The sequence below is a fragment of the Pelophylax lessonae genome (genome assembly GCF_965119305.1).
Source record: "Pelophylax lessonae genome assembly, chromosome: 2".
In the NCBI taxonomy this organism is placed as follows: Eukaryota; Metazoa; Chordata; class Amphibia; order Anura; family Ranidae; genus Pelophylax; species Pelophylax lessonae.
Window position 1 is genome coordinate 159,160,309 of NC_138769.1, and position 12,208 is coordinate 159,172,516.

General features: G+C 41.1%; 1 protein-coding gene across 1 annotated transcript in view; it reads left to right on the forward strand.

Moving 5' to 3' along the window:
• Positions 1-9,439, forward strand: part of LOC309545338 (smoothelin-like protein 2) — a 176,483-nt gene extending 167,044 nt beyond the window's left edge. The window contains exon 9 of the mRNA XM_082244498.1: positions 8,784-9,439. Coding sequence (XP_082100624.1) covers positions 8,784-8,910 — 127 coding nt within the window. The 3' untranslated portion in view covers positions 8,911-9,439. The remainder of the gene's footprint in view (positions 1-8,783) is intronic.
• The last annotated feature ends 2,769 nt before the right edge of the window (positions 9,440-12,208 follow it).

Below are 12,208 nucleotides of genomic sequence, written 5' to 3' on the forward strand. Positions count from 1 at the left end.
CAGCTCGAGCTCAGTGAGGTTGGATGGAGAGCGTTTGTGAACAGCGGTTTTCAGTTCTTTCCACAGATTCTCGATTGGATTCAGGTCTGGACTTTGACTTGGCCATTCTAACACCTGGATATGTTTATTTGTGAACCATTCCATTGTAGATTTTGCTTTATGTTTTGGATCATTGTCTTGTTGGAAGACAAATCTCTGTCCCAGTCTCCGGTCTTTTGCAGATTCCATCAGGTTTTCTTCCAGAATGGTCCTGTGTTTGGCTCCATCCATCTTCCCATCAATTTTAACCATCTTCCCTGTCCCTGCTGAAGAAAATCAGGCCCAAACCATGATGCTGCCACCACCATGTTTGACAGTGGGGATGGTGTGTTCAGGGTGATGAGCTGTGTTTCTTTTACGCCAAACATAACCTTTTGCATTGTTGCCAAAAAGTTTGATTTTGGTTTCATCTGACCAGAGCACCTTCTTCCACATGTTTGGTGTGTCTCCCAGGTGGCTTGTGGCAAACTTTAAACAACACTTTTTATGGATATCTTTAAGAAATGGCTTTCTTCTTGCCACTCTTCCATAAAGGCCAGATTGGTGCAGTATACGACTGATTGTTGTCCTATGGACAGAGTCTCCCACCTCAGCTGTAGATCTCTGCAGTTCATCCAGAGTGATCATGGGCCTCTTGGCTGCATCTCTGATCAGTCTTCTCCTTGTATGAGCTGAAAGTTTAGAGGGACGGCCAGGTCTTCGTAGATTTGCAGTGGTCTTCTACTCCTTCCATTTCAATATTATCGCTTGCACAGTGCTCCTTGGGATGTTTAAAGCTCTGGAAATCTTTTTGTATCCAAATCCGGCTTTAAACTTCTCCACAACAGTATCTCGGACCTGCCTGGTGTGTTCCTTGTTCTTCATGATGCTCTCTGCGCTTTAAACGGGACCTCTGAGACTATCACAGTGCAGGTGCATTTATACGGAGACTTGATTACACAGGTGGATTCTATTTATCATCAATAGTCATTTAGGTCAACATTGGATCATTCAGAGATCCTCACTGAACTTCTGGAGAGTTTGCTGCACTGAAAGTGAAGGGGCTGAATAATTTTGCACGCCCAATTTTTCAGTTTTTTATTTGTTAACAAAGTTTGAAATATCCAATAAATTGTGTTCCACTTCATGATTGTGTCCCACTTGTTGTTGATTCTTCACAAAAAATTAGTTTTTGTGGCAAAAGGTTGCAAAGTTCAAGGGGGCCGAATACTTTCGCAAGGCACTGTGTGTGTATGTGTGTATATATATATATATATATATATATATATATATATATATCAGATTTCTTTGTGTAGAGCAGCTAAACTGCCCTCTTTTTGGCATGCACATTTAGAACTGTTGGCTTCTGAAGTCAGATGATTTGATATAGAACCAACAGATGTGCCAATATCACCAGGTAACACCATAGCCGTAGCCAGACTAACGTAGCAAAGGATGGGGGCCTGCTCAATCATTTGTACGAACATGTAGGTTGCTAAAAGACAGGCAAATAGCTAAATATAGATCGTTTATTGTTTTACCTACCAAAGGAGTTTGCCATTTTGACCAGCCATTCATGTGATACCCACACCTCTGCTAGCTCCTGGTTTACGGTTTTCTGGCCCAACTAACTAGAGTAACTGGAAGCAGAGAGGTGCAAAGGCCAAACAATCATTATTTAACATTTCCAGGTATAAGGTGATATGTGTTTCTGATGTTTAGAGCAAGACAATAAAAATGTGTATATATAGATGAATATTTCCAAAAAATATTTGTTTTTTGTTGCATGAGTGGACTGAGTGACCTAATGATCAACCCCTCCTGGATGGCACTGTTGCAAAATGTTAGTTCAATCAGTGCTGATCAGAGGAGTCCCGCTGTCAGAATAAAAACGTGCAGTAGGGAGTAATCCCCCCCATCCACATGAACTGTGTGGATGGGGAGATTGAGTCATTTTTTGTGTTCAATCTGCTGGTTGTACAAAAAAAACTATTTTATGGACAACTTTAGACTTTCTAAAGCATTTGAGAATTGTAAATAATAGTTTAATTTTATGTTGCAAGTTATAATAAATTTATAGGAAAACAAAAAGCATACACTTGTATCCTATTTACAGGGTGGAATTTTACAAATACTTTGATTGAAAATCACAAACACGTTGAATCATAAAAAGATTAGATAGCACTGCAGTGGATTTCATCTAAGCACATAAAGAGCAGGTGGGTGCAAGCGGCAATGTTAGCAGCTTCATCAAACCCTATATTAATCTCCTGCATGTAACCAGAGATTTAGAAGAAGCCAGTGTCAGAAATCCTGTAGCTGGGAATACTAATCTGCGGCTCAGGTCAGGAGTGAGCTAGTGTCACTGCACTTTAAATGAACGATGAAGAATGTGGCACAGGATAAAACAAACCACAAAGTGCCCTGGCATTGGTACTGCAGGTCATCTGCTTAATTAGGAACTGTGCTCCCCTCCAAGCTTGTTTCAAAGCCCCCATCATAATTTCTTCTGAACCAATTAAAGAAAAATCCTGCAATCTGGTTAACTGCAGCTAAATGAAGGGTCTGATAGACCAGATTGTTATCACAAAGTTAGCATTAAAGGGATAAAGATTTAGCAAGAACATAATACGTGTCTCATTTAGATTAGTGTTTCAATTGCTGGAATAACCTTTGATTTAAAGTTTGTTTGCTCAAGCATATACTAATGTGTCTGGATGACTTTAGTACACACTCAGAGGTTGTTTAGGCAAAATATAAAGATGCTGTGGAGGGGATTTACTAAATCTGGAGTGTACAGAGTCTGGTGCAGCTCTGCATAGAAAACAATGAGCTTCCAGGTTTTATTGTTAGTGCTCAATTGAACAAGCTGAAGTTTGACGCTGATTGGCTACCATGAAGAACTGCACCAGATTCTGAGTGCTCCTGTTTCAGGAAATCGCCCCCTATTGGGCATGTCTATAAAGCAGTGAATGGGGCATTTCCCAAACATTCGCTGCAGCTGAATTTAAAACACATGCAGGTAGATTCATTTGCAGTGAATGCTAGATTCACTGTTTTTTTTAGTATGCCTGTATGAAATCACAAAGACATCCATAGACAATAAAGAGAAGCCCAATGTGTGGGTAAAGTGTGAGTCCTGATGAACCGGCTAAAATTTGCATTGTTAGTGACCCCGTTGACCCCTTCTGTCTGTCATCCTCCAATTAAAAAATTGAAAGAGCCAGTTGAAAAATAGTTGGCAGAATAGCGGCTTCTTAGAATCTCAGATGCAACTACTGGTGCTAGCTGTGAACATACAATAGCCACAGTGGGAGATTCATCAATCCGCCCTGTCTTTCTTAGGTCTATTAATAGTGTATGGTCAGCTTTACATGAGTACTGCACAGCAAGTTCTATATTGTTCAGCTCTTCTAAGCAAAAATGACAATTAAGTTAAATTGGAAGAGAAAATTACAAAAAAAATGGCCAGACCAGTCCACTGTAATCTAATGATGTGGGTAGTTAGACATCAAAGTGCATGTCTGGTGAAAAAAATAAGTTAATCTGTGCAATCATTAAGTCTATACAATTGGATTGTAAAATGTATTGCTGAATTTAACCTGGCTATATTCAGGCAGATATCTGCCCAAGAATGAGTGCGGGGGATAGTTACTTAAGTGAATCTCATTAGTGCCAGAACTCATTGTGATTCAGCCAATAGTGAACAATAATATACAATACTTCTAAGGATACTTTTATCTTTTCCTGTGCTACAAAGTCAGGCCCACCCACATGGAGAGTTTCCAAAAGGCTAGACGATCTCATGATGCCCCTTCAGCTCTTTATAAACCTAAAAGTGGGTTCAGAAATGGCCTGTGTTAATATATGTGGACTTAGCTTTACCAAAGAATGCAATAGGCAACCTAAGATCTCATCTGCAAATAATCAGATTAAGTAAAGTATTCCGATAACCACTGTGCATAAATGTTACTGAAGACCTCTTTTGTGAAAGCATGCATAAAGGGTTGTATGTGGGCACAGTTACATAGTAACATCTTATTATGGCTCTGCTCTGAGATTCCATGATAATCTGTCCATTGTTTCAATGGGATAATGTGTAGGCAGTTATGATAAATGTAACATACTGAGAATAAATATCAGGCATTTTCTCTGTATATTGTCAGCATAGTACCTATTGTTGAATTAATGATGAGAGATAATATTTCTGCGTAGGTGCTTTTTACAGCTGAGCATGTTTTATCTGATACAGTATAAAGCACACTGATTGCCATGTCACAATAGGACTTTTCACAATTGTTCCACACCTTTAGGCTCCGTTCACATATATTTCGGATGACATATGAACCAAACCGGCATTCTTTGCAGCCGGTTCACATATAAGTGGTGCAAATTCACTGCAAATTGAAAGAGTCTTGTGCGTTTTCTGAGTAATGCGGTGCAATTCAGATGTGAATTCCAGGCTCGTTGCCTTCTACGGGCGCGCATCTGAATCACACATCTCATCAGTGTTCAACACATAGTTACATAGTTAAAAAGTTAGTCTGCTTGAAAAAAGACACAAAGCCCACCTAGTTCAACCAATACAGAGGGGAAAACAAAACAAAAATATTTTTTTACAATTCTATATACACACAATCCAATACCCACAGTTGATTCAGAGGAAGGCAAAAAAAAACAGCAAAGTATGATCCAATTTGCTCCAGCAGGGTAAAACATTTTCACAGCTCTTACTGTGAAAAAGCCTTACCGTATTTGGAGATGAAATTGCCTTTCCTCCAGACATAAGAGTGCCCTCTTGTCCTCTGTGATGACCTTAAAGTGAATAACTCAACACCAAGGTCACTATATGGACCACTTACGTATTTATACATGTTGATCATATCCCCCCTATTCTCTTCTGAAGAGAGAATAAATTCAGTTCCTCTAAACCAGCCTTTTTCATTGGATTACTAGTCAGTACCAGTTTTCAAAATTGTATTTGTTTTGGAAGACTAAATCACCTCTAATGTTAGATGTCCTACTTGTGTTGTCATTGCTGCATTATGTAAAACTATTTGAATAATTTTAGAATGGGGTGCCTCGAGACTGTCCATAATGTTTAACCACTTAAGCCCCGGAAGATTTTACCCCCTTCCTGACCAGGGGGTATTTTGCGATTCGGCACTGCGTGACTTTAACGGACAATTGCGCGGTCATGCGACGCTGTACCTAAACAAATTTGACGTCCTTTTTTTCCCACAAACAGAGCTTTCTTTTGGTGGTATTTGATCACCTGTGCGATTTTTTGATCACGCGCTATAAACAAAAAAAGAGCGTCAATTTTGCAAAAATAACAATATTTTTCACATTTTTTTATATGAAATTCCCAAAAAAAAAAGTAAAAATCAAAATTTTTTAACATTTCGGCCAATTTGTTTTATGCTACATATGTTTGGTTAAAAAAATCGCAAAAAGCGTATTTTGATTGGTTTACGCAAAAGTTATCGCGTTTACTAACAAAGGGAAAGATTTATGTCATTTTTGTTGTTTTTTTTTTTTTACGCGTAATGGCGGCGATCTGCAATTTTTTTTGCGGTACTGCGACATTGCGGCGGACAGATCGGACCCTTGACTGATATTTTTGACACTTTTGGGGTTACCAGTGACATTTCTACAGTAATCAGTGCTATATATATATGCACTGTTACTGTAAAAATACACTGGCAGTGAAGGGGTTAACTTTATTTGAGAGGGAGGGGCTGTGTGTGTCCCTTGGTGGCGTGATCCTAACTGTGATTGGCTGTGGCTTGAGGTGTAGTTACACTGATCAACGGTTCTACATAGTAGATCCGTATGATCAGTGTCTCTACACAGGGAGAACTGACAGGCAGCTTGTTTACACAAGCTGCCTGCCCTTCTCCCTCTCCTCCGACGATCGCAGAGTGACCGGCGGACATCGGGTCCGCTGGTCACACGCGCGGGGGGGGGTGCGTGACCACGCCGCCGGCGGCGCGCGCTCGCTCCCCAGACCCTACCAGGCTAGTGACGTACCGATACGTCACTCTGCCTGTGAGGGGCTGACCGCCGCAGTATATAGTCGTGCGGCGGTCGGCAAGTGGTTAAAGGGTGTCTTGACTGAAAAAAGGTTGAGAAGCAGTGCTCTAATCTATCCTCCTAGCTGAGCTCCTCCATGCCTCTTAGTTTGGTTGCCCTTCTCTGTACTTTCTCCAGTTCTCTGATATCCTTTTTGTGAAATGGCTCCCAAAACTGAAACACATATTCCAGATGAAGTCATACTAATGATTTGTACAGGGGAACAATTATATCTCTCTCTGGAGTCTATACCTCTCCTAAAACAAGAAAGGATTTTGCTCGTTTTGGAAACCGCAGCATGGCATTGCATGCTATTATTAAGCCTATGATCGACCAGAACACCCAGATACTTCTCCACCATTGATTTCCCCAGTTGTACTCTCCCTAGTATGTATGATCCATGCATATTCTTGGCCACCCAAGTGCATAACTTTACATTTGCCACATAGTTGCTCAATGAAATAGTGCATTGAAGTTGGCTTGTAAGTTGGAGACATCCTGTAAGGAAGTTATTCCACTGCAAAGCTTGGGGTCATCTGCGAAGACTGAAATTATACTTTTATTCCCAGACCCTACATCATTTATAAAGATATTAAAAAGTAAGAGTCCCAACACCGAACCTTGGGGTACACCACTGATAACTTTAGACCATTCAGAGTAAGAATCATTAACCACTACTCTCTGAATTTGGTCTTTTAGTCAGTTTTCTATTCATTTACAAGCTGATTTTTCTAGGCCTGTAGACTTACCTTACCTTACACATTAGCCGTGTGTGGGGAACTGTGTCAAACACTTTTTCAAAATCTAAGTATGCTACGTTCACAGCCACCCCTCTGTGCAAAGGTTTACTTACCTTCTCATAAAAAGAATTCTGGTTTGTTTGACAACATCTTTCTTTCATGAATCCATGCTGTCTGTTGCTTAAAATATTTCCCCCCCCCCCAAATCCATACCAGGTCCTTTCGGGTCTTGTATGGATTTTAAGAGGAACCCCACGTTAAAATAAAAAAACAGCATGGGGTCCCCTCCTAACTCCATACCAAACCCTGAATCCATACCAGACCCTTATCCGAGCATGCAGCCTGGCGACACCCCCCCCCCCCCAACTATATTGGACAACAGGGCCGGAGGTAGGGGTCTGCAGGCAGGGGGCTTATTGGAATCTAGAATAAGAGGGCCCCAGATCCCACCCACCCCCATGTGAATGAGTATGGGATACATTGTACCCTTACTAATTCACCAAAAATAAAGTGTCAAAAAGATATAAAAACAGACAGTTTTTGACAATTCCTTTATTAAAAAAAACAATGTCCCCCAGTGTAGATCTAGCTACAATTACAATAAACGCTGTGGACCTGCATAAAAATAAAAATATAATGGCTCTGCAGCTGTCGCTAGCGCCTGCCATCTGCCTGCTCTGCCGTCTGACAGTTCTTAAATTGCTAAGGGGCAGGGCCATCTGGCGATGTCACCAGGTGGCACTGCTCCCTTGTGATTTCTGGATCAGTGAGGTATCAGGGAGGTGCCACCCGGTGATATCGCCAGGTGGCCCCGCCCTTTAGCTATTTAAGAACTTTCAAATGGCAGAATGGACAGACTGCAGGAGCCAGCGACGGCTGCGGAACTTTTTTTTTGGGTTGGCGGAGCCCCCCTGCCCCAAAGCACCCCCTCCAATGTTGAGGGCATGTGGCCTGGTATAGTTCAGGAGGAGGGACTGCTCGCTCGTCCCCCCTTCCTGGCCTGCCAGGCTGCATGCTCAGATAAGGGTCTGGTATGAATTTTGGGTGGGACCCCATGTTATCTATTTAAAAATGTTAGCATGGGGTTTCCCCTTAAAATCCATACCAGACCCGAATGGAATTCTTATTGCCGACAATGTTTTTGCCTATAGTTGTCAGCGGGGAACCCCGCTGACAGTTGATGAGTCATCAGTTGTTAAGGACATGGCAGCTGGCTTCCCAGCCCTCTCCTTAACAACCAGCCAATGTTAAAGACCCCAGTGGCTGCTGAAGGTGGAATGACTCAATTCAACCTCGAAAGTTTCCCTTGTAGTCCCGGACTACAGAGAGTCTAATCGGTTCTGTGTAAGGGCAGAGTCTCTGGGAGGAAACCTCTGCCTCTGAAATAAATCAAGCTAGTCAGAGTCTCATACAAAGGCTTTCTCGCCGGGTTTATTATGTTTCAAAACTATATATACATGCATCATCAAAAGGGATTGGCCTAAGGTACATTCCTTATAAGGGAATATAAACTAATCAATTTCAAGCTATACAAGCTATAGGAAACACGCTCCATTTACAGAGATTAACTTATTCAGTAGATTCTATTGATTGATTGCTGTTCACCACCGTTCACCCGATCAATCCACTGGTACGTCGTGTAGCCAAGGCGTGCCCAAGAGGTTTCCTACTGGGCATCTGCCCCACTGCACACTGATTACATGATTACAGGGGTTTGCACACGTCATTGCCATTCACGGAACGTCTTCTATTTTTTCTGGGCCAATGTAACAATGCAATTAACATCATAGCTGGGATTCAGTTATAAATTACATTAGGGCTTATTTTGAAAAAAGTAATTTCAAAACAATTCACAGATTTTTAGGAATTTTTTTTTTTATATTTATACAAGACTTGTGTGGTTGATATATACTTTTAGTTAACTGTGGCTGTTTCTTTGCCATATTTCAGGAAAATGGCACACTGCGACCGGCTCATTGAAGTTGAAGACATGCTGATGATGGGCAGGAAGCCAGATCCCATGTGCGTGTTCACCTATGTCCAATCACTCTACAACCACCTGCGACGTTTTGAGTGACTCTTCTGCCAGCAGGGCCTGCTCCTGTCCAGGTTTCAGGCCAGCAGTGCTGGCGATTGCCAGGATCCTTTGCCCCTTTCTTGATTACAGCAGCCACCAGCCTGACAATGGAAGACACACGTGTTCCCATCCATCTTTCCTCCACTGACAATACTATGGCCTGCCTCAGGCAGCATGACAAGCGAGAGACAGATAACAGAGAAATGTCCACAGGGTGCTGGGAACACTGTCTGTGCAAAACCATTTACAGTTAATGCTTCACACAAGAGCTGGGCGTGTTGGATTTGTCACCTCTCAAGCTGTTTTGACAGCATTTACACCTCTCCCTGAATGACACCCTGGTGTCTCATTGTCTGGCCAGCTGAAGAACACAGGGGAGCAGACAAGGAAATGGACCCAGAGACTCAGGTGTATGTTATCAGCCAGTCAGTGGTGTCACCAGCATTCTGGAGAAGACCCAGTCAAATTGCCATTGTGAAGATCATTGCACTGAACTTTTACTTACAAACCGATGTCCTAGCTTCATAGTTTCTAGCACTGATATATTTTTTTTTCATTTGCTCCTGTGTAAGTGTGGAGGGCACTCTAGTCTTCCAGGATGAGTCCGTATTGGATACAGTATGAACATTTGTTTTATTATCTTTTTTTAAATAGGATGTTAATCTTCCTGTGTATTTTAGTGGTTTGCTTCAATGCAGTGCAATAAGGGAGACACTATGGACTAAAGTGATCTCAAGTAAGCGTGAACCAAAGAATGCTATTTATCCGTGAGCAAGCTGTGTGTCACTATTATTCGCACTACTACTTTTATCACTTCTTTCTGGGTTTTACACTTGAAATCATGTCTGAATTCATTTTTTGAGAATCCAGATTTCTAGAACCTGCAACATTAATGGAGCTGTTTGGTGAATTGTCACACCCTGAAGGACAAACGGGAGGTCTTTTTTAAGGCCTCCTGCAAATGGCTACAAGAAGCATACATTCAGGCGTATCTCCCTGCCCAAGAGCAACAGGTCAATCCTACAGCCAGCTTATACAAACCAATTATGGGCTGTTTGAATTTGTGGTTCTACAGGTATATACCCAAATCCCATTGTTTACATGTCTATTAAGACTTATGCATTGCCCTGAATGCAGGCCCCTGTCTTCGAGGCGGTGCTTAAGTCCCGTTACATGTGTACGCAATGGAATTTGTATATATCCCCTTATGGCTGTGGCTTCAGCCAGCTGGTTGTTGATTTGTACACGACTGTAAAATACACCTGTCACTCCCAGACAGAAAAATACTCTTGAATGTGCCTAAAATAAAACCGTATAAAGTTGTGGGCTGCTGACCAGCTCCCGAAACGTATAGTTCGTTAATCTGGTGGTTTCATTAAAATCAATTATATTTAGACACTGTCCCAAGCCAAGTACACAATTAAGCAAATTTCTGAATTCTTTTGTCACTTGTTACAGGTCAGTGTGTTGGAAGGCCAGGAGATAAGCCAGGTAACTAGCGTTTTAGAAAGCAATCTGGAATAGAAAAATCCATACCTTTTTTTGTGCAAGTTTCCTTTAATAGACCCAACATTCGTTTTTTTATGTCGGTGCAGAGAGCAGTAATTTAATGTGGAAAGTACAGCGATTCAGATCAGCCAGATTTTAGACTTATTGCTGGACAAATTTGAAGGAAAAATTGGCTCCAAATCTTATGGGTTACTTGCACATTAGCTTTGCTCCCTGCACTGCTTGTGAATGGTATAAGGACTGTGCTGAAATTTTAGGTGCACACATTTTAGAGAACAGTTTCTAAATAAGTTTGTCTGTTTTTACTATGATGATTTTACTTTTTGTTTTTATTATTTTACTAGTTTTCCACTTGGCACAATCACATGTAAATCATTACTAAAAACATTATTTGCATATATCGCCACATGGTGGTGCTGTAATAGTTTTATTTGTATTAACTTTTTATGTTGTAAACATGTTATTTTGGCAAGTTTTGAAGGAGATTGAACAAATGCTATGTAGCGCCTTTTACGGATAAATATATTGTGAAGTTTTGTTTCTCACTGGGTGCAATTAAAGAAAAATAGCAATGATGTGATATCATGTTTTTTTTTCCAGCTCTGGAATGTTTTAGTGTCAAATGATTACCCTTTAATGTGTAGAATTACCCCCCACCTGCAAACACAACACTCAATTATTGAGATACCCCAGTTTTATGGAGGTGTTTTAGCAATGGTCACATTTTAAGTAAGCGGCAGAAACCCTAGGCTAAAAGTATTTTTAAAGCCCAATTGAACTTTTTTAGTTTTAAACTTATAAATGTGATTGCTTCGAGAAAGTGAGGACACATTTGTTGATGGCTTGCAAAGAGCTTTAGGTATTTAAAAAGCGGTTGCAATTCCTTTAAATACAGTGCCCTTGTGTAGATTGCCTGAAACAGTTCTGATTGTAGTGATACTGGTTTCACATTTGAAAAGGCAAAAATTCCAGCATTAAAATAACGTCCCAAGATCAAGCATGCTGCATTGACCAGCGTTGATTTTAACACTTATTTCCTGCGTGGATACAGTAACAGATCCTAGCTATTAATAGATAATTGCCTCCCCTTCCTCCTAGAAGGCTCTTCAGACAATTGACAGGTTTTGTCACCTCTGCTGTGTAAATACCATTGTAACACTACTCCACTGGCACTTTCAGAGGATGTATCCTTGGGCTAGTCACTGACAAGGTTTTGATGTGACCAGTGTGTGAAGGGTTAAAAAGATCCTTAACACTCTGTGTTCTGGAAAGAATTGTGATCTCAGAAACAGAACACCAGGCTTGGGGTATTAATAGAATTGCCTAGATATGCATCTGTCATCAGCTGTGGTTGGAGAGAGTCAAGTGACTGGAAGAAGCCTCCTGTTTGTTTCTTAGGAGTCCTGTTGCTCTTCTCATGTTTCTTGTGATTTGAAGTGGTACAATCCACCTGCAAGAAGTTATTTTGTCCTTGACAGCTAACATTTCTGGAAAAGAAGTTACTGATCTGGGTGTATATTGTCATTATAAGCAATGGCAGATACTTAACTACTTATGTTCTATCTCTGCTGCTACAGTAATGGAAATACCACCTCCCCATAGTGCCACCAGTGAATTGGTTGAAGGTACAAAGGTTGTCTGTACATGATCACTAAAGTTGGCCATATACTGTATTAATTTTGTCTGGTTCCTGATCAATTTGCTTAGTGGATGTCCCTGCCAGCCCCCATCCAACATCTTCAATTGACAAACTGAAGAAGCTGGGTCAAACTTTGTGGCCAAACAGATT